At 53.9% G+C, this 23,502-nt stretch overlaps 1 protein-coding gene and 1 long non-coding RNA gene across 4 annotated transcripts; one reads left to right on the top strand and one right to left on the bottom strand.

Moving 5' to 3' along the window:
• The first annotated feature begins 9,104 nt into the window (after nt 1-9,104).
• Nucleotides 9,105-22,560, top strand: SPACA6 (sperm acrosome associated 6). Of its 3 annotated transcripts, XM_033845601.2 has the most exons (9): nt 9,105-12,873; nt 13,561-13,638; nt 19,792-19,860; nt 20,579-20,602; nt 20,971-21,048; nt 21,179-21,288; nt 21,717-21,873; nt 21,959-22,169; nt 22,466-22,560. In XM_033845601.2, exons 1-9 carry the CDS (start codon nt 12,660-12,662, stop codon nt 22,497-22,499), a joined length of 975 nt encoding a protein of 324 aa, XP_033701492.1. In that variant the 5' UTR covers nt 9,105-12,659; the 3' UTR covers nt 22,500-22,560. The 3 variants fall into 3 exon arrangements, with proteins under 3 accessions (XP_033701492.1, XP_033701486.1, XP_033701481.1); XM_033845595.2 differs by lacking the exons at nt 21,717-21,873; nt 21,959-22,169; nt 22,466-22,560 and having other exon boundaries at nt 9,368-13,638; nt 21,184-21,320; XM_033845590.2 differs by lacking the exons at nt 21,717-21,873; nt 21,959-22,169; nt 22,466-22,560 and having other exon boundaries at nt 9,370-13,638; nt 21,179-21,420.
• Nucleotides 17,956-21,185, bottom strand: LOC141277209 (uncharacterized). Its single transcript, XR_012328210.1, has 2 exons — nt 20,758-21,185; nt 17,956-20,597 (listed from the first exon to the last, which is right to left on the bottom strand). It is a non-coding gene; the product is annotated as an uncharacterized lncRNA (long non-coding RNA).
• Nucleotides 22,561-23,502: the final 942 nt, after the last annotated feature.

Genomic DNA, 23,502 nt, shown 5'->3' on the forward strand with positions numbered 1-23,502 from the left:
GCTTCCACTGCAGAGGGCGCCAATTCCAGCCCTGGTCGGGGAACTAAGCTCCCACATGCCGCAAGGCACAGCCAAGAAAAGAAAGAAAGAAAGAATGAAAGAAAGAGAGAAAGAGAGAAAGAGACAGAGAGAGAGTGAGAGAGAGGGAGAGAGGGAGGGAGGGAGGGAGGGAGGGAGGAAGGAAGGAAGAAAGAAAGAAAAAAGAGAGAAAGAAAGAGAGAGAGCAAGAGCGAGGGAGGGAGGGAGGGAGGGAGGAAGAAAGAAAGAAAGAAAAAAGAAAGAAACAAGAAAGAAAGAAAAGAAAGAAAGGTTTCCCAATGATCTGTATAGAGCCAGCATCATGAAATATAAAAACCTAATATGGTAACATGAAAAGCGTTAACTACAGATGAATCTCCCTTTTGAACATTGATGGGGAAATTCCAAAATAGATAACTAGCAATAGAAAACTCCAGTAAATTAAAAATATATACCATGGGGAGTTCCCTGGTGGCCTAGTGGTTAGAATTCCAGGCTTTCACTGCAGAGGCCCAGGTTCAGTGCCTGGTCAGGGAACTGAAATCCCGCAAGCTGTGGGATCACACACACACACACACACACACACACACACACACACACACACATATATATATCATGGCCAAATGGATATTACCTAGGAATACTGACATGATTGAATATTCGAGTATCGATTAAAATAAATTTTCATTTAAATAGATCAAAGGAGGCTATGCATATCACTGTGTTACATGCTGAAAGGGAGCTATTAAAATTCAGGTATCATCTGCAACAAAAATCCCCTTATATAGAATTATTTTCTTAATCTAGAATTCTATTTACCTACCTACCTATCAAGTCACATAAAACCAAAAACAAGCTAAATGCTTCTATGTAAAACACTGAAAAAAAAAAAAAAAAAACAACAACACTGTATTGGCCTACCCTGGGATTTCTCTTTTCAGTCTTTACTCATTTCCAAAGCAACCTCATCTAGTCCGAAGGCTTTAAATACTATCAAATATTGACAACTCCCAAATGTATATCTATGTATATCTTCATCCTAGACCTCTTTGCAGAACTCCAGACTCATAATTTTTTTTTTTTTTTTGGCTATGTTGGGTCTTCATTGCTACATGCGGGCTTTCTCTAGCTGTAGCGAGTGGGGGCTATGTGGTGCACGGACCTCTCATTGCGGTGGCTTCTCTTTGTTGCAGAGCACAGGCTCTAGGCACATGGGCTTCAGTAGTTGTGGTTCGCAGGCTCTAGAGCGCAGGCTCAGTAGTTGCGGCTCACAGGATTAGTTGCTCCACGGCATGTGGGATCTTCCCAGACCAGGGCTCGAACCCGTGTCCCCTGAATTGGCAGGCGGATTCTTTTTTTGCGGTATACGGGCCTCTCACTGTTGTGGCCTCTCCAGTTGCAGAGCACAGGCTCCGGACGCGCAGGCTCAGCGGCCATGGTTCACGGGTCCAGCCGCTCCGCGGCATGTGGGATCTTCCCGGACCGGGGCACGAACCCGTGTCCCCTGCATTGGCAGGCGGACTCTCAACCACTGCGCCACCAGGGAAGCCCTTTGGCAGGCCGATTCTTAACCACTGGACCGCCAGGGAAGTCCCTGTAGATGTATTTCTGATGTATTTGTGGGGGGAGGTGAGCTCTACATCCTACTACTCTGCCATCTTGATTCTCCCCCCACTTCTCTTCCTCTTCTGATCAGTAGAGCTCAGGTGTGGCAGAGCAAGATAGATACCTGTGCAGAGAGGTGACCTGAAATGCAGTGTCTCAAACAGAGTGAGGAGAGTGTCTACCCAAGAATATCAGAGAGAAATGTCAGAACCTCACCTAGGCGAGGAGGGCATTTGCGTGTTGAGAGCGTCAGGGTTGGGTGGGGACATCCCAGTAGGGGAAGGGAAGCCAAGCAGGATAAGGACCACCGCACTGGGAAGGAATAGTGGCTGAGACGGGGAACTAGTTACACTCAGAGGAACTAATCAAAGGAATTCCCTGGTGGTCCAGTGGTTAGGACTCCAAGCTTCCACTGCAGGGAGCACAGGTTCAACCCCTGGTCGGGGAACTAAGATCCCACATGCCATGCGGCAGCCAAAAAAAGAAAAAGAAAAAGAAAAAAAGAGGAACTAATCAAATAAGTAAACACATTATGGCTAAGGGGAACAGATTTCCCTTTCTCAGAGAAGGGATTTACACATATGGGAAGGCAGAAAACCAGAATGACCCAAGTGGTATTGGGTAGGAACTAGAGGTAAAGGAGTGAACTCATGAATTTCAATATGTGTTTTATGAATAGATCAATGAATGTGTGCAGACGAGAGACTATTTCCAACTAAGTCAGGAACGAGACAATAAGCTCCCACTGACTGTCACAATTATTATTTAACATTCTAACCGTGGGGTTCTTGGTTGTGAAGGAAACCAATTTGGGTTAACTTAAGCAAAAAGGGAATTCATTCATAGGACATTGGGCAGCTGACAGATAGGATGAGAAAGCTTTAGTTCCAAGTTTAGAAAATGGGTCAAAACCCAAGGAAACAATGGAAGGAGAATCATCGCCAAGTTTGCCGAGGGACAGCCTCGTTCAGTGCCAAGGCCATCAGAGGGAGCACAGGACCCTTCATGATGTCTTTATAAACTCTCAGTTCATTCAGACACGTGCACACTAGCCACTAGTTTCAGGGAAAGCAAGTATCTAGCCTTCAAGTCCTTGGTGCTGGGAAGTAGAACCTCCCCCAACGATGGAGTTCCCAAACAGAGAAATATAGTTCAGCTCCTCAGTGCAAACTCTATTTGCACACCCTCGTTGTTCTGAGAGTGCTAGCTAAATGCAATTATAAAACAGAAGCAAAACAAAAAAAAAAAAAACAAAAAAAAAAAAACAAAAACCAGAAGCAAATAAGAGGTTTAAATACTGGGAAGGATGTATCCTTATTATTTGCAATTAGTGTGATTATATACCTAGAACATTCAAAAAGTAACTGGAAATCTATTAGAAGCATATGATGACGCATTAAGGTGTCAAGTTATACCACAGTTTTTCAACTTTAACACTATTGATATTTGAAACTGGACAATCCCTTGTTCTGGGGCGGGGGGGGGGGGGGGGGAGAGGGAAAATGTCCTGTAGGATATCTTGCAGATCTCTGTCTTCCACTCACTAGATGCCAGTAGCATCCCTCTCCCCGACTCAGTAAGGACAAGCAAAAATGTCTCCAGACTTAGACAAACGTCCCCTGGAGGGGGAACAAAATCACTCCCATTTGCATCTGATTAATTAATTTATAAAAGTCAATAACTTTCATCCATTAAAAAAGGACCAATGGAAAATTCTTTTTGTTCTATCTGGAGTGACATTGTGTATGGTGTGAGATAGGGATCTAATTTTACTTGTTGTTGCTTCATCAGATCTTGATTAGTGTATATAGCTTATATATTGCCAAGTCAAAGAACTTGATAATGAGTTGTGTTTTTCTGTAAATTCTCTTGGGTTTTCTAGGTAGGGGATCCTGTCATCTGTAAAAGATGACAATCTTGTATTTTCATTTCTCACTTTTACACTGCTTGTTTCAATTTCCTGTCTAGCTTCCTTCCCTGGTACTTCAGGAGCAATTATAATTGTGTTAATAGAGAGACTCTGCCCCAGTGTTCATAGTAGCACTATTTACAATAGCCAACACGTGGAAGCAACATAAGTGTCCATCGACAGATAAATGGATAAAGATGTGGTATACACACACACACACACACACACACACACACACACACACACAATGGAATACTACTCAGGCATAAAAAAGAATGAAATAATGCCATTTGCAGCAACATGGATGGACCTAGAGATTATTATACTAAGTGAAGTGAGTCAGACAGAGAAAGACAAGTATCATGTGATATCGCTTACATGTGGAATCTAAAAAAGTGATACAAATGAATTTATTTACAAAACGGAAAGAGGCCCATAGACATAGAAAACAAACTCATAGTTACCAAAGGCGAAAGGGGAGGGATAAATTAGGGGGGTGGGATTAACACATACACACCCCTATATATAAACTTGATAAACAACAAGGACCTACTGTATAGCACGGGGAACTGAATTCAATATTTTGTAATAACCTATGACGGAAAAGATATAATTGAATCACTGTGCTGTACACCTGAAACTAACACGACATTGTAAATTGACTATACTTCAATAAGATTTAAAAAATAAAAATAGGGGCTTCCCTGGTGGCGCAGTGGTTGAGAGTCCGCCTGCCGATGCAGGGGACACAGGTTCTTTTCCCGGTCCGGGAGGATCCCCCATGCCGAGGAGCCATGGCCGCTGAGCCTGCACGTCCGGAGCCTGTGCTCCGCAATGGGACAGGCCACAACGGTAAGAGGCCCGCGTACCGCAGAAAAATATATAATAATAATTTTAAAAAATAGGGACTTCCCTGGCGGTCCAGTGCTTAAGACTCCGCATTCCCAGTGCAGGGGACACAGGTTCAAATCCCTGGTCAGGGAACTAAGACCCCACATGCCGCATGGCGCAGTCAAAACAATGAAATAAAATAAAGTAAATTTAAACAAATTTTAAAAATAAAATACAATAAAAATGAAAATAAAACTTTTTCAAAAGATGAAAAATAAAATCTTAGATTCTAATCAGCTCTGTTGGGGGATCACACATGAATGAATGTTCTGTTCGGCCCGTATTGGGTCACATGCCCAAGCTATGTGTTTTGGGGGAGGGAGGAAGGGCGTTTTGCTAGAATATTCTTGTTAGAGTCACCTGGAGTGGGTGTCTCACAGGAAAGACAGGCTCTATTACCAGAGGAAGGGGAAGTGGATGGCTTGAAAAAACGGTACCCACTCCCACTCCAGTCTCCTTGAACCTCAGAACCACCTTCCCTCCGTTTTGCTGAGATGTGTAGAGCGGAGCAGCTGAAGGCTTTCACCAGATGACTAGAAGGCATGGCCCTAAGGGGAAAGAGTTAGGCTGTGCAGAAACCCTCCCTCAAAAATCACACCAACCCCCCAATCCAGGAAAGGGTTAATAGCGGGAGTAAGCTTTGTCATCTTCGTCCCACCCACCACCACCACACACACCAAGGAAAGGTGGCCCTGTCCCCAGTCCCTGCAAGTCCACCAGGGCGAACTGCCACTTGGGATTATTTAACGGCACGATGGGAGTATCTGTTGCATTTGGATCCTCTGGTATTTTCGCGCTCTGCCAGTCTGGGGATCATCGCACCTGCGGGGATTAAGTGGTGCTGCAGGGGATTGTCTTGACTTTGGAGTTTAACCCTCACAGGGCAGCACTCTCTGACGGTGCTGTAGGATTATGTCCGGTTGGGGGTTGATTCCTCCCGTGGAAGGCTACTCTGCTACTTGGAAGTTCTTCATAACCTGGTGCCCCCTTTTCTACAGCATTAACAAAGGAGTCCTTGATCCAGACCTACTTCAGGGCAGGTTGAAATGTCTTTCTGGCTAACAGTTCCTGTTCCAGGAATTTGGGGATGGCCTTATGAAGGGTGGGGTGTTTCTATTTTCCATTGGCTTGCTGTTCTGAAGGATAATAGGAAAGGTGGCACTTGTGTCTCAGGAGTTGATGGGAATGGTGGTCTACCTGTATCTTAAGGGGATGGGAATTATGGATGTTGGGTACCAAGGTCTGACAAGAACTGTAGTACTTGTGTGCAAATGTCAGATGGGAGTGGTGGATCCCGAGGCTCAGGGGCTAATGGGAATGAATGGTGAATCCTGAGTCCCAGGGGTTTATGGGAGTAGTGATCCTGAGTCTCAGGGGCTGATGGGAAAGATGGATCCTGAGTCTCAGGGGCTGATGGGAAAGATGGATCCTGAGTCTCAGGGATTTGTGGGAATTGCAGTAGCTAAGTCTTAGGTGCCAAGGGATTTGTGAACCCTGTGTATCAAAGAATGATGGAAACAGTGGTTCCTGTGAGTCACTAACCAATGGTGATGGAGGCCTTATGTTTCAGGAACTAATGGGAATTATGTTCTTTCATCCCAGAGGCTTAAGCAAGTCCCAGCCTAATCCATAAACCATTTGCTTTTCATCGAACCCTCCATTCATTCATTTAGCAAACATTTTCCTGAGTCTCTGCTCTGAGCCACACCCTATGCTGAGTGATACTGACAACAGAGATGACTCAGACCTCAATGTTGCCCTCATTGAATTCTCAGAGACAGACCCAGACATCGAGAATTACAGCACAATGGCGGAGGGCGGGGTGGGGGGACCACTTCCCTGGCAGTCCAGTGGTGAAGACACTGCACTTCCATTGCAGGGGGCGGGAGTTCGATTCCTGGCAGGGGAACTAAGATCCCACATGCCACGTGGCGCAGCCAGAAAAAAAAAAAAGAGAGAGAGAGAGAGAGAGAAAAAAAAAAATACAATGGGATCAGGGCCAGTACCAGGAGACAGCAGGGTGACGCGGTTACTATCCTGACCTGACTGCAGGGTATCTGGGGTGAGTGTAGACTAACAGTAATTCTGGATACCAAATCAAGGTACAGGGTGTGACAAAAGGTTCTTTTATCAAACGTGAATTTGTGTGCATGACAAGTCCAACCTCTGCTGGAGAGCAATCCCAGGTGAGCAGCACATTTTCCCAGAGGCAGCCCATCTCCAAAGAAAGGGCATAGAACTTGGAGCCAGAGAGGCGTGGGTTCGAATCCTAGCTCTGCCGTTCACTTTGTGAGCTTGGGTAACTCACTCTTCAGAACTCAGTTCCCTCATCCTTACATGAAGATAAAACAGTTCCTAGAAATAAGACTGCTGTGTTAACTGAAATGACATAATGTATAACAAATACCCAGCCCGGGGCTTGTCCCTAAGTAGACATTCAATAAAAGGTATGGTTGCATCATTATTATTCCTATCATTAGTAATTAATGACAAAATTTAAAGGCCCTAGAAGTATTTATCAAATATCTGGGTTTAGCAGCTTAAGAGCATTGTAAGAAATCAGTTCTTTAAAAAGCCCAGTAATTTGAATATTCATAAGCATTAGTTTCTTTATGTAAAAAAAAACCCTCCTAATTGATTGAATAAGTAGGGCTGAATAAATTTATACAATGGAATACTATATAGCCGCTAACATGAACGAGGTACCTCTATAAGCTGTGTAGATATAGGAGGATCTTCAGGATATAGTGTTTAAAAAAAAGCAAAGTATAGAATAATATGATCCCACCTGGGGACAAAAAAGGCGGGGTGGTATAATATATGTGTGTAAATGTATAGACTTTCTCTGGAAAGATACACAAGAAACTGGTAAGCATAAGCTGTCCCCAGAGAGAAGTGGGTGGCCAGGGACAGGGCGGGAGGAAACTGCATTTTTCACTGTCTGAGCTCCAGAACGCTATACCCACCACATGTCTTCCCTAAATGTCCTCTGGCCTTTAATGTCGACAAGGTCCCAAGCTGCACACAGCATCTTCCCTCTCCTGTCCTCCCTTCTTCCTCTTGGTTCCCCATCTGGAACAACTCCTGTCCCCTCAGTTTCAGGGCCAGACTTCCGGCTGTTGTATCTTCTTCACCTCTTCCATCACGCCCCTCACGTTCTCTGCCCCACCACCTCCTCTGGGTCCCCAGGGTCCCAGCCCCTGATCAAGCGTCCTCCTCCCCAGCCTCCCAGCCTCCAGTAGTCTCTCCCCCCCATCTCATCCCCCACGGCCCTCAGAGGGGTCTTTCTGACACCCAGCTCTGACCCTGTCCCTCCCCTTGCTCACAGCCCTCCAAGGATACGGGTCACCCTCACGGGAAAGTTCCCAGCCCGGCCTTCCGAGCAAAGAGGAACCTGGCCCCGCCCACCACCTCGGCCTCCTCTTCCAGGCTCCTGGGCTCCCGTCAGACCTGACTGCCTGCCCTTCCCCCAGAATGGCCCCTGGTTTCCTGCCTTTGGGTCTCCGCTTGAGCTATGCCCTCTGCCTGGAACGCCCTTACTGCTGTCTCTCTCTCCCTCTCTCTCTCAACAATTCAGATCTAACTTCTCCCAGGTCTTGGAGGTCACAACCACGGCCTTCCCTGGAGGTCCTTTCCTCCCACAGACGCTGGGTCCTCCCTCTGTCAAACCCCGACCGCCCTGAATTGGAACTGTCTGCGTCTGGGTCTGTCTCCTCCGTAAGACTGTGAGCTCCGTCTGCAAGGGCAGATCTGGGTCTGATTCACCCTTCTCTCCCCAGTGGGTGGGTGGGTGGGTGGAGAGCCCAAAGCCGAGGGAGGGGAAGGAGGCTGGGAGAGCAGGAAGGGGGAGAGAGAAGAGGGGGGAGAGGAGCAGACCCTGATTGGGGGGGGTGTTGATGTAAGGAGAAAGAGAGAGACGCGGAGACGAGACAGAGGGGAACGCACAGGGCCAGGAGGAGGCAGGCGGGCAAAGAGAAGGAAAGGGAGGAGAGGTGGAGGGGACGAGAGAAAGCGGAGAGAGAGGAGAGAACCGGCCCCGGCCGAGGGAGGAGGGAGGAGGGAGGAGTGCGAGCGCTGCCGGCTCTGCAGCCTCCCGGCCCCTTTTGTCCCTTCCCTCCTCCCTGCGTCACGCTCCCCGGCCCGGCCTCTCCTCCCTGCTCCCTCCCCCGCCCCGCTCCTCCTCCCCGGGGCTGGATGGAATTTTTTCCCCTGGACCGGGGCCAGCTCCGGGGCGGGGGGGGGGGGGGGGGGGGGGGAAGCCAAGCCGGACTGGGCCTGGCGATGGGGAGGGGCCGGGGCGGGGGCCCCCTGGGGAGGGGGCTGGTCCGGCGGGGTCCCGGGCCCGCAGAGCCGGGAGGAGGCGCAGGCCGGAGGGAATCGGGGAGGAGGGAAGGAGGATGGCGGGGACGCCGGGAGGAAGAGGAGAGGCCGTCGGGCGGCGGAGGCGGGGAGAGGATGGAGAGCTGTCGGCGGCGGCGGGGCCCGGCTCAGCCCGGCCCGGGCGCTGCCCACCGAGACCCCTTCCCCCCGACGCTGGAGCTGCGGAGCCGTGAGTCTGCGGAGAGGGAGGGGGATGGGGCCCGGGACCCGAACTCCAGGGTCCCTAGGGGGAGGAGGCAGCCGGGGGCCTGGATTTCTGGGTTCTTGGAGGAGGAGGGGGCTGGGAACCCAGACTCCTGAATCCTTGGAGGAGGGGACTGGGGGCCTGGATTCCGGGATCCAGGAGGAGGAGCGGGCGGGGAACACCTCCTGGTTTCCATTGGGAGAAGAGAGATGGGGCTGGGGTAGCTGGGTTCGGAGCTGGAGCCGACTAGGGCGAGATGCCCTCCCGCGCCCTCAAGGGAGGTGGAGGGAGAGAGTCTGGCTTTGGAGGTGCCTGTGGCAACGGAAGGGTTAACGTCTGGCTGGAGGGGAGGGGGAGGGGCAGGGAAGGGGCTGCGGGGCTTTGAGGGGTCAAGGGTGAGCCGTGCAAGTGGGAGGGGGCTGCAGAGGAGTGGGGGAGGCTGTCTGGGCTGCCAGACAGGCCAGGGTCAGCGGCGGGGGCAGGGGATGTCTGGCGGAGGAGAGGCCCAGCATCCAGGCTCCCCTGGGGACCCGGGATTCCAGGCCCCAGCCCCCTCCTCCCTTAGACCTGGGAGTCCGCGACCCAGCCCCCTCCCTCAGAATTCCAGAGTGCGAACCCCTAGCCCCCTTTACCCCAAGATCCAGGAGTCTGGGCCTCCAACCTCTCCTCCCCTCAGACCTGGGGCTCCACGTTCCATCCCCCGCTCTCCACGAAAGCCCGGTGTTCGGGCCCCCAGCCCCTTCCTGCCCAGAACCCAGGAGTCCCCACCTCCTCTTTAGCCCCAGCTGGAGTCCAGCCCTCTGGGGGTTAAGGGGGCGGGGCCAACTGGTTGCCATGGTGCCAGACTGTTTGGGTCTGCTCTCTGACCCTTGGGGGCTCCCCAGGGTCTGCAGAGAGGGGGAGGGGGACCCAGACCTGGGGGAAGTCCAGCGCCAACCTTTTCCCCAAATCCGGCCTATGGGCCCAGGGAGTTCGGGCCTCCACCAAGGCCTTGTCCAGTGACCTTGAACAAGTCCTGACCCTTCTCTCTGGGCCTCAGTTTTCCCGAGGAGAAATGTGTGGGAGGAGTGGGGAGATGCTCAGGTCCTGCAAATCTTTAAGATTCTCAGCTTCCCCTCTGCTCTCACCCCCCTCCTCAGGCCCCAGGCAGCCCCGGGGCATGCTGGGAACCCAGGCCTGGGCTCTGGGCCAGGTTGTTGGGTGGGGGGGGCGGCGGGGGCAGCCTCCTCCCTTCCCCTTCCTCCCCACCTTGGCCTGACTCTCGCCCCCGCCTGAGGGTCTGGGAGGTTGGGAAGGAGGGAAGGGGAATGAGAGCTGGGACCGTAGACCCGTCTCTGGCCCCTTCCTCCCCCCTTGCCGCCTCCGCCCCCTTCCCGCCTCTCCTCCCCCTCCTCAGTAGGTCGCTACCCCGGCCCTGGGCCCCTTCTCCAGCCACCCCAGCTCCAGACCTGGCTCCGAGCTGCTGCGAGGGGGAGGGAGAGAGGGAAGGAGAAAGGGAGAGAGAGAGAGAGAGAAGGGGAGGGAGGGAAGGAAGGAGAGAGACCTAGGAGGGAGGGAGGGAGGGAGAAAGGGAGAGAGAAAAAGAGAGAGACAGAGACAGAGGGGAGCGAAGGAGACAGAGGGATGGAGAGAAGGCGGGCAGCGAGAGGGAGGCAAACAGGAAAAAGGGGGAGAGGAGAGTGAGACAGGGAAATTGAGGGAGAGAGAGAAGGAGGGGGACAAAGACGGGGTGGCAGGGAGAAGAGGAGGGTGAAAGACAGAAGGGAAAGGAAAAGAAAGAGAAAAGAGAAAGGAGAGAGAACCAGGAGGCGGGGAGAGGAGAGAGAGAGGACTGAGCAAGGAGAAGGCCGAGCTGAGGGGGAGGGTGGGCAACGCAGAGCGGGGAGAAGCGTGCAGAGGCTGGAGGAAATGGAGACCAGGTAAGACGGAGACTGAGCCAGCGGCAACACGGCAGGATGGGGAGAGAGAACCAGAAAGATGGAGATGGAGCCGGAGACAGTGAGAGCAAGACAGACGAGCGCTGGACAGAGGCGGAGGCTCTCGGGTACACAGACTCAGCCCAGGGGTGGGGAAGCGTGGGTGCTGGTCCCGCCACCTTGCGGGCCTGGCCCCTCCCACTCACCAGCTGACTGGGGCTCAGCCTTCCCACCTGCAAAATGGGGGTGCTGATGGCACCTTGAGCCCCTGCCTGCCACATGACAGAGGCCTGGGGCGGTATCAGCGCTCAGGGATCCTAGCTGTCAGTGTTGTGCGTGATGAGAGGCCAAAGGAAGGGAGGAGAGAGGGGAAAAATTACCCAGAAAGGCATGACGGCTTTGTATCCCGTGGACGGTCTCCACACCGGTCCTGGATTTCTGAATCAGACAGGTAGGTAGGGAACTGTCTTGTCCAAGGGACCAAACTCCAAAACAGGTGAGGTTCCCTCTGACCCGGGATCCAGGAAGCCAGGCTGTGTCTTCTCCGAGGAGGCAGGCCTGGCCGGACTCCCAGGTCTGAGGGAGGGGGCTGGGGGGCCTGGCTTCCTGGGTCCCCAGTGGAGAAGGGGGCTGTGGACTTGGACTTCTGAATCTGGGGGAGGAGAGGAGGCTAGGGGGCCTGGATTGCGGGGACCTGTGGGGAGGAAGGGGCCTGGGGCCTGAACTCTTGGGTCCCTGGTGAGGAAGGGGCCGAGGGGCTGACTCCTGGGTTCCTTGGGGAGGAGGGGGCCGGGGGCCCGCATTCCTGGGTCCTGGCACCCACCCGTAGAACCGACCTTGCGGGGCCTTCGCCGCACACAAGCTCGTGTCTGTGGGTCCGTGTCGGGGGCTCACCATCGCGGCTGGGGCCTCCCCGGCCCTCCCCGCCCTCCCTGGCCCCCGTCTGTCCGTCCAGTCCATCCGTCTGTCTGTCCACCTGCCGCGCCCCCCGGGCTGAGGTAGGAGGTTGTATAGTTGAGGAGGACACCCACGGAGATCACTATACGGCCTCCTAGCTTTCCCCAGGCTGCGCCCTGCACGGGACGGCCCGGCGGGGACCCCTGACCCCGGTCCCCTGCCCCACCCCGCCAGGCTGGGGAGAGGGGCTGCCGCAGGGATCGTGGGAGGAGAGGCTGGGCTGTTCCTTGTGTCCTCGTCCCTACATTCCTTCCTGCCCCTTCCCTCAAAGAGTTTCTCTCCCATCAAGATATCTCTGTTTTGCTTCCTCTCTGTCTCTCCATCTCCGCTGGGTCTCTGCACAGTGACCTCTGAGACCCTGTCTCCATCTGTCTCTTATGGTGCTTTCTGGGTCTCTGACGCTCCCCATGTCTCTCCGTGGCTTGGTTTCTGTCTTTCGGGCCCTCACGGTGTCTCTGTGCCATGTCCATTTCTGCTGCACCCCACTACCACACCCCAGGGCTTGGCGGGCCCCCGCACACCGTACTGCCGGCCTCTGGGTCCCTGAGACCCTTTAACCTGTGAGGACGTCCAGGGTCACAGGTGAGGTTCTTGGGAGCCTGGCATCCGGCCCAGCCATCAGCCTGGGGTCCGACCCCTGACCCCTGACCCGACACACCCTTCCTCCCTGAAAACCCTGGAACCTGACATTGGACTGGAGACTGCAACCTGACCTCTGACCCTGTATCTTGAGCCCCTCCCCCACACCACTGTGACCTCACAAAAGTCTCCAGCTTCTCCACAGGCTGAGACCCTCGCTATGGCCCTTCTGGCCGCAGGGAGCGCTGTGCCGTCCGCCCTGGTGGCCCTCACGGTCTTCCGGGCCTCCGCCTGGGCCTGTCTCCTCTGCTTCACGTCTTACAAGGAGCGCCTCCAAATCTGCCAGATCTTCGTCGGCCTGGAGAGCCCCGGCCTCGAGAAGTGTGAGGAGGCCTTAACAGATGCCTTTAAGGGCCTCCAGGACACTGAAATCAGTGAGGAGACACCCCATATCCTCCAGGGCCCCGAGGGGGGCATGTGGAGGGAGGGACCAGAGAGGCCTGGAGAGACTGAGGGGAACAAAGGTTCAGAGATGGGAGGATGGAGACTTTGCAGGGGCCAGAGGCTCAGAGACGGGAGGACAGAGGCTTTGCGGGGGCCAGAGGCTCAGAGACGGGAGGACAGAGGCTTTGCGGGAGCCAGAGGCTCAGAGACGGGAGGACAGAGGCTTTGCGGGGGCCAGAGGCTCAGAGACGGGAGGACAGAGGCTTTGCGGGGGCCAGAGGCTCAGAGACGGGAGGACAGAGGCTTTGCGGGGGCCAGAGGCTCAGAGACGGGAGGACAGAGGCTTTGCGGGGGCCACAGACGGGAGGACAGAGGCTTTGCGGGGGCCAGAGACTCAGAGACGGGAGGACAGAGGCTTTGCGGGGGCCAGAGGCTCAGAGACGGGAGGACAGAGGCTTTGCGGGGGCCAGAGGCTCAGAGACAGGAGGACAGAGGCTTTGCGGGGGCCAGAGGCTCAGAGACGGGAGGACAGAGGCTTTGCGGGGGCCAGAGGCTCAGAGACGGGAGGACAGAGGCTTTGCGGAGGCCAGAGGCTCAGAGAGAGGCAGAGGAAGGTCCACTTTGGGGATGTGGTGTTGGGGAACCGCTTCGCCCCAGCTCCTGCCTCCGACCTCCAGACTACGAGGAAAGGAGCCATCTGCACGACGCCTTCACCCAGATGACCCACTCCCTGCAGGAGGTGGCCACCGCCCAGGGTGAGTGGGGCGGGGCCGGCAGCGGCGGGAGATGTGGGCTTGGAGCCCCCAGGAGATGGATGTTTGTGCGGGGAAAGCCCAGAACTTGACAGCGATCTCGCAGGAGGTGACGCTTGGAAGCTGAGGGAGCTGGGCAGCCTTGTCGGGGAGAGGAGATGGGCAGGGGCTGGTGGAGACAGTGCAGAAGTAACTTAGAGTCTCAAGCCAGCTGGGATCAGGGAGATGTGCGTTCTGACCTCACTGTGTGGCTTGCCCTCTTCCTGGCTATGAGATTCTGGATGCATCATGGCTCCCCCGCCCCCCCGGGCCTCAACTTACCCATCTGAGAGATGGGACAATCTCCTTGCCTCCCAGGGTGGCCTCAGAGCTCAGTGAGAGGCAGGGCTCCCCCAGTGAGACAGACTTCAGGGAAGAGATCTTCCTCTAGGAAAACACACATATTCCCTACAGTTAACAAAGTAATTCCACATTTTTGACATGTGAGGCTATTAGGGGGCCGGAAGACAGGTAGGAACAGGGAGAGAGAGGATGATTCAGGTGACAGCTGTGAAGGGAGACAGGCACACGTGACAGCCTTGGGGTGGGTGAGACACACACTCTAGAGAAACACATGCATGTGCCGGTGGGGAGGGACCTCAGGGCTGGGGCGACCCTTGCGGCCGAAGGGCAGCATGAGCAGTGATTGCAGCAGGCCACCGTGGTCACGTGACACAGGATCCCCCACCCCCACCCCCATGCCCGCAGTGTGCTGGAGACTGGGGGTGGGAGCGCTCGCTGCTTTGCAGCATAAACTGGCCACGTCAGTGGTCTGGGGGCTCTGCACTTATTTCTGCATCTTAGCTGTTACTTCTTTCGCTTCCTGCTCTTGCCACGGAGCTTCTTTGACAAAGATCCCTAAACGTGAGGCGGTTCCCATCTATCCAGGGGGCTCCCGGGGGGTCCAGCATGGAGAAGACTTCAGCTGCGGATCCCCCACCCCCAAAGGGAGAGCTGAGGAACTCAGAGCTGACTGGGGGGGAGGGAGGAAGATTCCAGGAGATGCCTGTTCTCCCCGGTTTAGGCCAACTTGTCACACAAGGTTTTGAAAAGAGCAGAAACAAGTCCAGCTCTGAGTGTAGAAGACCCTGGCGAGGGCTGTGTGTGGGACCGACTGGAGCAGGGGAGAGCGTGGAGGCTGGGAGGCCTGGGTGGAGGCTGCTGTGAAGGAGGCCAGAGCTGGGGTGGGGATTGTGAAGGTGGAGAAGAGGGAATCGGGTAGAGAGAGTCAAGGGCAGGAGGGATGGGGCTTGGATCTGATGAGCTGTTCAGGAAAAGGGGAAGAGGAGGATTAGGGGCCGTGTCCAGGGTCTGCCTCCATGCCTGAGGGGGCAGTGGGTCATCCCTGAGACCGGGAGCCTGGGAGGAAGAGCAGGGGTGGGGGCAGATGGCCAGCTGGGCGAGGATGTAATGACTGCGAGGGGCCTGGGGGACATCCAGGGTTCAGCTGGGAGTCAGGGAGACTTGACACTCTGTCCTGAAGGAGCAGGGCTGTGAGCCGGGGAAGGGCAGGGTCAGCTCTGCGTGTAGGAAGATCCTCTGGGGCCACATGGAGGACGGACTGGAGGGAGATGGGAGGCTGGGAGAAGCTGGTACTCCACAGATATTTATTGAATGTGCCAGGAGCACCACCAGGGACACAGCTGTGACCAAAACTGCAAGCCACCTGCCCTCAGGTTGCTTATGTTGATTATTAAACATAACAAGTGAAATGCCATTGATGTCAGTTGGTGATCTGTGCTGTGGAGGAAAACAGAAGGGGAACAGAATGGGGTGGCCATTGGGGTGATCAGGAGAGTTGCAAATGAGAAGGTCCAATTGAGCAAAGACTGGAACGAGGGGACAGTGAGAGCCACGCAGATAACCTGGGGAGAGAGCTTCCAGACAGAGGGGAGAGCCAGTGCAAAGGCCCTGGGGCCAGTTGTTCTCTAGCCCCACAGTGTATGTCAGACTCTCCTGGGAGCTTATTAAAATGCAGACTCCTGGGCCCCTCCCTCTGTTTCTCAGCAGTAGGTCTGAGGTGGGGCCCAGAAATGGACATTGCTAACAAGTTCCCGGGAGCTGCTGCTGCTGTTCTAGGGACACACTTTGAGAACCACTATGGTGGGCCCTTGGTCTGACCTTAGCCAAGGTGGCTCCTCTTTCCAGCTTATACTCAATGACCATCACTTTAGCCAGTCTCTTCGGCTTTTGCTCTTGATATGGGGAAGCCATTGGAAGATTTTAAGGAAGGAGAGGGTCTGATTAAGGCCACGTGGGTCAAGGGCAGAAGCAGAGAGACCAGTGAGGTCAGTGGTGGCTCGGACCAGACGCAGTGGTTCAGGTGGGCCCAGACCAACCTGCCCCTTATATGGAAGATGCTGTGTTTTGTTTATATATTTTTTTGCTGGCCACGCGGTGTGGCATGCGGGATCTTAGTTCCCTGAACAGGGATCGAACCCGTGCCCCCTGCAGTGGAAGCTCAGAGTCTAAACCACTGGACCACCAGTGAAGTCCTGGCAGAGTTACTTGTTAATTATCTTCCTAAAGGATATCCTTGTATCAGCCCTAGGAGGTGGAGTTTTATAGCCCCATTTTCCAGATGGGCAAGTTGGGGCTCAGCTAGACAGGGAGGATGGACCCAGGAGATGTCTGGACCAGACATATATGGGGTGAGGGGTAGGGGAGAATCGAGGATGACTCCCGGGTCTCTCCCAAATGGAGGACCTGAGAGATGGACGTGCTGACTCAGAGTGGCTCCCGGTGGTGGCAGGTGACACTGTTAGTGTATGTGAACCATGGAATGGATAATATGGTGTCGAGGAGGGCAGTGTATGTACCACAGGTAGTGGTCGCATGTGGAGGCTCTGGAGTTGGACCACCTGGGTTCAAATCTAGCTGTGTGACCTTGGGCTGCCTTCCTAACCTCTCTGTGCCTTGGTTTCCCCATCTCAAACTTGGGGATGGTAATACCAGTAGTTGACCCTTCTATGACACGGTGTGCCAGGCACCATTCCAAGCACTTAGAGACATTATCCCACATGGTCATTAAATGGTACCTGGCACATAGTTTGGAAGGGGAATGCTTTTATGTTGTATGACATTAAATCCTCCCTGCCAACCCTGTGAGGTAGACGCCAATATTGTCCCCGTTTTATGAACGAGGAAACTGAGGATCAGGAAGGTTAAATACTTGGCCGAGGTCACATAGGGAAGAGGATGTGTGATGGCTAGCTCAGGTGTGCGACAGGTGTGCTTATCATCGGAAGAGACAGGACTCAAACCCAGATGATCAGAAACAGTTGAAGTTCCTAATGAAGCACCTCTTTTGGGGGAGACTTTATAACATCCACCCGCGCCCCCTTGTGGTTCAGTTGATATAGCCCCTGCCCCTTGGCCTCTCCGGTTATTTCACTCCATCCCTACTTTCCTCCCATGCTTCTCCCCTGCCCCATGGCTGACTTGGTGTATCCCTTCCCCGTGAGTCATTTGGTTTGGTCCACAGATATTCCTTAGATGCCTCCTCCAACATCCTGGCCTCTCATTTGAGCACACGACTCGGACCACATCCTCCCGACCATCCTGCCATCTCCAGACCACATGCCTGCCTTGTGGCCAAGGAGAGACCACTAAGTCCTTGACCCCTCATTTTGAACCTGCTTCCTGGCTTCAGCGCCCCCTCCAGCTTCTACCCAATGATCATCACTTCAGCCAGTCTCTTGCCAATATTCTCAATTCCCTCCTCTGTTTTGTATGGTTTTAAATTGCAGAGAAACCTGCACTGGCTTAAGTAAGCTAGAAGTTTATTTCTCCCATAAAAAATAAGTCTTGAGTTAGGCACTTAAGGCTAGTATGGCAGCTCCATTTTCCTGGGAACCCAAGCCCCTTCCAGCTTTCTGCCTTACCATCTTAGGGTATACCCCCTTATCCTCATGGTCCTTTATAACTGCTAGAGCGCCAGCCATCAAATCTAAGTTTCAGGCAACAGGATGGAGGAGGGGGAAGGGGTCAATAATATGTCACCATTTCTCTCTTAAGCCTGCTTTCTGTAACTCACACATGACATTTGCACTTAATCTCAGGGAGCAGAAGTTGGTCATATGATCACAGCTAAGTCACATGACCACAACTAGCTGCAAGGGAGGTTGGGAAATGCAGTCTTTTAGCTGAAGCTGGGAAGGGTGCTTTCTCAGCTAAAATGCAGTATTATGTTACTAAAGAGAAAATAGATATTTTGAGGCAACTGGCAATCCCTGTGTATTTGTTTGCTAGGGCTGCTGTAACAAAATACCACAGACCGGGTGGCTTAAATAACAGAAATTTATTTGTTCACAATTTTGGAGGCTAGAAGTCCAAAATCAAGGAGTCAGTGTCAGCAGGGTTGGTTTCTTCTGAGGCCTCTCCCCTTGGCTTGTAGATGACTGGCTTCCCTCTGTGTCTGTGTCCAAATTTCCTATTCTTCTAAGGACATCAGTCATATTGGATTAAGGCCCACCCTAAAGACCTCATTTTAACCTAATTACCTCCTTAAGACTCTATCTCCAAGTACAGTTACATTCTGAAGGACTGGGGGTTAGGACTTCAACATATGAATTTGGGAGGGAGACAATTCAGCCCATAGGACCCTGCCGCATTTCTTGATTTCCAAAACCGCCTCCACCTGTAAATCATTCCACCCGTCCACTTTGACAAAGCCCCAAAACATTATAGCTTGGAGGCCATTTCAGTGGTCAAAACTCAAACATCCATAAGGACAGAGAACATAAAAAGAGTGAGGGACTTCCCTGGTGGTTAGGACTCCACGCTTCCACTGCAGGGGGCACAGGTTCGATACCTGGTCGGGGAACTAAGATCCCACATGGTGCCATGTAGCATGGCCAAAAAAAAATAAAATAAAATAAAGGAGAGAAAGAAAAGGAAGGGGAAAAAAAGGAGTGAAAGAGGGATAGAAATGAAGAGGCTGGGAGCTCTGTAAAAGTGGGTGTGTGCCCCGTCTGAAGGGGGAGGCTGCTGCTACGCTCCGGCTAACTGCTGCCTCATGGAAATACGGTCTCTCTTACAGCTCTTCCAAGTTTCTTAAAGGGATGCCAAACATTTTATGTGACTTTTCCCAAATTTTATATGATGGCAACTGGTTCATTTTAAAAAACACTTTCCAGGCCAAATATAACACATCCAAAGGATGGATCGGGGTCACTGCCTCCAGCTGTGGTCTCCATTCCAGTTGGATCCTGGAATTCATTCTACACATACTTATTTCTAAGACTCAGGGCCCTCTCCTGGGTTCTGAGGACATAGCACTAAGAGACAGACTTAAATGATCACTATGTATATATAAAATATGTATTTGTGGGCTTCCCTGGTGGCGCAGCGGTTGAGAGTCTGCCTGCCGATGCAGGGGACACGGCTTCGTGCCCCGGTCCGGGAAGATCCCACATGCCGCAGAGCGGCTGGGCCCGTGAGCCGTGGCCGCTGAGCCTGCGCGTCCGGAGCCTGTGCTCCGCAACGGGAGAGGCCACAGCAGTGAGAGGCCCGCGTACCGGGGGAAAAAAAAAAATGTATTTGCAAACTGGTGAGAGCTATAATGGAATGAATGCAGCACTATTAGAGACAAAAATAGGGGACTGGGTTAGATTATACTTGTCAGGGAAAGCCTCTAAGGAGGTGGCACAGGTGTGACATGAGGGATGAGTAGGAGTAGGGGCAGAGATGTGCTGGAAACTGAAGGCGGCACGTGCAAAGGCCCTGAAGTGCCAGAGAATATGGTTCTTTTCATATTAGGGGAAACGAAAGGTGGGTATTAGGGATGGAATAGAGAGGGAGAGTAAGCCAGACCATAGAGCCTCGGAGGCTTTGGAAGACATGTGACCTTTATCCTCCCCTTTCCCCTCAACAAGATAACACAGATGATGCTGAGGGGTCCCATCAGAGAGGTTAGTCCAGAGTCAGCAGAAGGAAGGAGGTTTGGGGATCTGTCAGCCTTTGGGGTAGACAGGGTAGGAGGATGTGGCATATACCAGAGACATGGGGGTGGAGAGGGGTTGGGGGAGGGGCACAGGCACGATGACGGCGAGTTCTGTCAAGCTCGGCCAGCCTTGGGGAAGGGTCTTTACTACAAGGACTCCCTCTACCCTCCAGGGTCCTTTCAGGTTGCCTTTCCTCATGCCGCGGAGAAAATGCAGAAGATTATATTACAGCTTAAAGAAGGTAAAACAGACCATCTCCTTCCCCCAGGCACAGACAATTAGAAAACCCCACTCCCGAGACCCCCATCTGCTCCCTTCAGCGCAAACCCCTGGCCCGATCTCTGAGCCGAGCTTCCCTTGGTGGGTCACTCGGGACACAGCCTCTTCCTCTGCTTGGACCACTCTGGGTCCGGCCCCGCCCCTCCGACGGAAGGTTATCTCTAGCTGGAACGCTTCTTAGGACGGTCCTGTCCCAGATTAGCCCGGGCCTCTTCCTGGATCTCTGTGTCTGGCCCTGTGCACTCTGAAAGGTTTCCTTTCCAACCGGGCCGCCTTAGGGGCTACTTCCAGCCCGACCACACCTCTAACTGGGCCCCCTAGTTAGACTTTGTCCCCTCTGAGCATCGCCCAGGATCTAAGCCTGCCCCGTTTGACGGAATACACCGGAACTGGCCCTGCTTCCTTGGTGAGAGCAGCAGGCCTGCCGCCCTTTTCCCCCCACCCCGTCTTAGACGCTAGCAGCAGGCCTGTGCCTGACCTCTTAGTGGAATGCTGCAGGCCTGGCCCCGCCTACAGGTGGAATGCTGCAGGCTTGGCCCCGCCCCCTAGGTGGACCGCGTCAGGCCTGACTCTGTCCTCTTGGAGGAATGCATCCGGCCCAGAAACGTTTCCTCTAGGGGAACTTCAGGTGGGCACCTGCCGCGACTTCCAGGGTAGTAACGCTTGCTTTCTCTCCGCAGTCCAGGCCTGCATCCGTCCCTGCGGTAAGCACATCATTCAGAGCTCAGAATTGCGGGGGAAGCGGGGTGGTAGGGGTCGAAACCTGGGACAAATGGGAGAGGACGGGTGGGCCTCTGATCCGAAGGGGGCCAATACGAGCCCCGGGGAAAAGTAAGTAAACCAGGTATTGTTCACAAACCTCATAAAAGGCGGGTCCGAAAACCAAAGCAAACCAATAGGGATCCTAGAGGCTGGAGCGTGGTGAGAGCTGGCCAATGAGCACAGGGAAGGCGGGGCCCAGATTCTGTCTGGCAGGTAGAATCCAAGGAGGTTAAATAGACCTTAAGGTGGCCGAAGGGATCCGGACTAGGGGAGGCAGGTGGAGTCCAGATCCAGCGTTCCCGTCCCATAGGACTCCAGGAGGTCGCCCGGCGTTTCCGCTGCCGAGGATGCTACTCTACGGTCTGCGACCTCCCGTTAGACTGCCCAGGTGAGGGGCGTGGCGTTGAAGGGCAAGAAACCTGAAAAACTGGAAGAGGGAGCTGAGTGCGGAGGAGGCGTGGTCTGGGGGCGGGGCCGGACGTGGGCGGGCCGAGGCGGTGATGAGGACTTGTCTTCAGTTCAGGACTTGACGGTGACTCGGGGTCATCAGGCTATGTTCTTTTGCACTGTGAACTTCCAGCTGCCTAAGGAAGAGATCACCTATTCCTGGAAGTTCGCAGGAGGAGGTGTGAGTCGGGGAGGGTCCAGCATGAAGACAGGAGGCGGGTTATGCTTTACTAGAGGATGGGGAGTCAGGATGCAGAGGGTGGGACTCGGTCTAGATTCAGACTTCGTGCAAGGGGAGGGTCTCGGCATTTAAGGGTAAGGGGCAAGCTCACAATGCAGAACCAGAGCTCAGGGGTGGGTTATCCGTAGTTTTCGGCGGGAGAGCAAATACTAGGCCCAAGAGGCGGAGTCAAGACTTAGGAGGCGGGACTATGCGTGAAAGATCGGCGAATAAGAGCTGAGGGTGGGGCCAGGGCTCAGAAAGTCGTGGTCTAGCTCGGGGGCGGGGCTTTACGTTGTGGTTTGGCGAGTCGGGGCGGAGAGAATCTCTTCTGGGCTCGGGGCTGGGGGCCCTCCTCCTCTCGCCGCTCCAGCCCAAGCGTCCCGCAGCTCCGGACTCAGGACCTGTCCTACTTCCGAGAGATACCAAGGGCCCGAGGATACCTGGCTCGGATCCGGCCGGTGCAGCCCACGCACCGCGGCACCTTCTCTTGCGTGATCACACACGACCAGCGGCCCCTGGCGCGGCTTTACTTCTTTCTGAACGGTGCGGGCGGGGCGGAGCTGCGCGGCAGGGGCGGGGCTACGTGAGGGGTGGGGCTCATGCCCAGCTGACGTGCGCGTCCCCGCAGTGACAGGTCCGCCACCGCGCGGGGAGACTGAGCTCCAGGTCTCTTTTCGGGAAGTGTTGCGCTGGACGCCACGGGAGGGGGAGATGATCGAACCCTGGACGCCCAGCCTGGGCGAGCTGCTGGCCAGGCCCGAGGCTCTAACGCCGGGCAATCAGTGCCTGCTCGCGGCCGCTGTGGCCTTAGCCTCAGCCAGTGCGACCGTGCTGGCGTGGTGAGTCCCTGGGACCCCAGAATCCCAGCATCTGGCTCTCCGTTCCCAGACCCAAGAGTCTGGGTCCCCAGCCCCTCCTCCCTCAGATCCAGAAGTCTGAGTCGCCAGACCCTCTTAGGAGTCCAGGCCCCCACCCCGTCCTTCCTCAGACCAGGAGTCATAACCCCCAACCCCTATTTTCTCAGATCTAAGAGTCCAAGCCCTATCACCACCTTTGGGACCTAGGCTCCAGGACCCAGATTTCTGGTCCCCAGCCTCTCCCACACACACACACGAACATCTCCTTTTTTCCCCAGGATGTTTTTTCGATGGTACTGCAGCGGCGACTAACAAAGGTATCTTTTTTATCCTATTTCCATCCCTAAAATAAAGAATCTATTTCAGCTCTCTAGATTCTTTCATCTTCGAAGGTGGTCACTACTAACTTAGGAGGAAGAGCGGCACACCCCAAAGATGTCCAGGTGCCCATGCCCCCATAACGACGGTAATAGGCGCAGCTGTCGCAGTGCAGGGTCCTGTAATGAGGCGTTAGGTGCAAGCCCAGACCCCTCCCCGGATTTCTGGCAGCATCCTGGACATTTCCGCCTGCAGCAGTCACCCTTAAAGAGTCCTTGACATCGCCCTGAAACCTGTTCCTTCCCCCAGACTTTCTTGCTCTCATAAAGGGCACCATCATCCACCCAGCTGCTCAACCAGAAACCGAAGTTGCGTTTAATTCCTCCTCCACTTCCAATCTAGTTCCAAATCTCAGCCTTTTCAATTCCTAAATATCTCATGGAGATGCTCCCTCTCTGTGGTCTGCCACCGTCTCTTGTGTGGATCACTCCAGCAGCCAGTCCCCACCGGCCTCCCTGGCTCTGCTCAGCCTGTGCCAGTGCAGTGCATTCTCCACAAAGCAGCCAGTTTTTTTTTTTTTTTTTTTTTTTTTTGCTACTTTGGCTAAGGTTTTATTTATTTATTTATTTATTGATTGATTGATTGATTTATTTTTGCGGTACGCGGGCCTCTCACTGTTGTGGCCTCTCCCGTTGCGGAGCACATGCTCCGGACGCACAGGCTCAGCGTCCATGGCTCACGGGCCCAGCCACTCCGCGGCATGTGGGATCTTCCCGGACCGGGACACGAACCCGCGTCCCCTGCATCGACAGGCGGACTCTCAACCACTGCGCCACCAGGGAAGCCCTAAGGTTTTATTTTTTTTAATTTTTATTAGACTGTAGTTGATTTACAATACTGTGTTCCTACTGTACAGCAAAGTGAATCAGTTATACATATATCTACTCCTTTTTAGATTCTTTTCCCATACAGGTCATTACAGAGCGTTGAGTAGAGC

This window comes from Tursiops truncatus, chromosome 19, assembly GCF_011762595.2.
Source record: "Tursiops truncatus isolate mTurTru1 chromosome 19, mTurTru1.mat.Y, whole genome shotgun sequence".
Lineage (NCBI taxonomy): Eukaryota > Metazoa > Chordata > Mammalia > Artiodactyla > Delphinidae > Tursiops > Tursiops truncatus.

Coding starts and splice junctions, on each gene's coding strand:
- SPACA6 (XM_033845590.2), top strand. CDS start 12,660: ATGGCCCTTCTGGCCGCAGGGAGCGCTGTGCCGTCCGCCCTGGTGGCC. Junction 13,639..19,791: donor GGAGGTGGCCACCGCCCAGG/GTGAGTGGGGCG, acceptor TCTACCCTCCAG/GGTCCTTTCAGGTTGCCTTT. Junction 20,603..20,970: donor GGCCTGCATCCGTCCCTGCG/GTAAGCACATCA, acceptor CCCGTCCCATAG/GACTCCAGGAGGTCGCCCGG.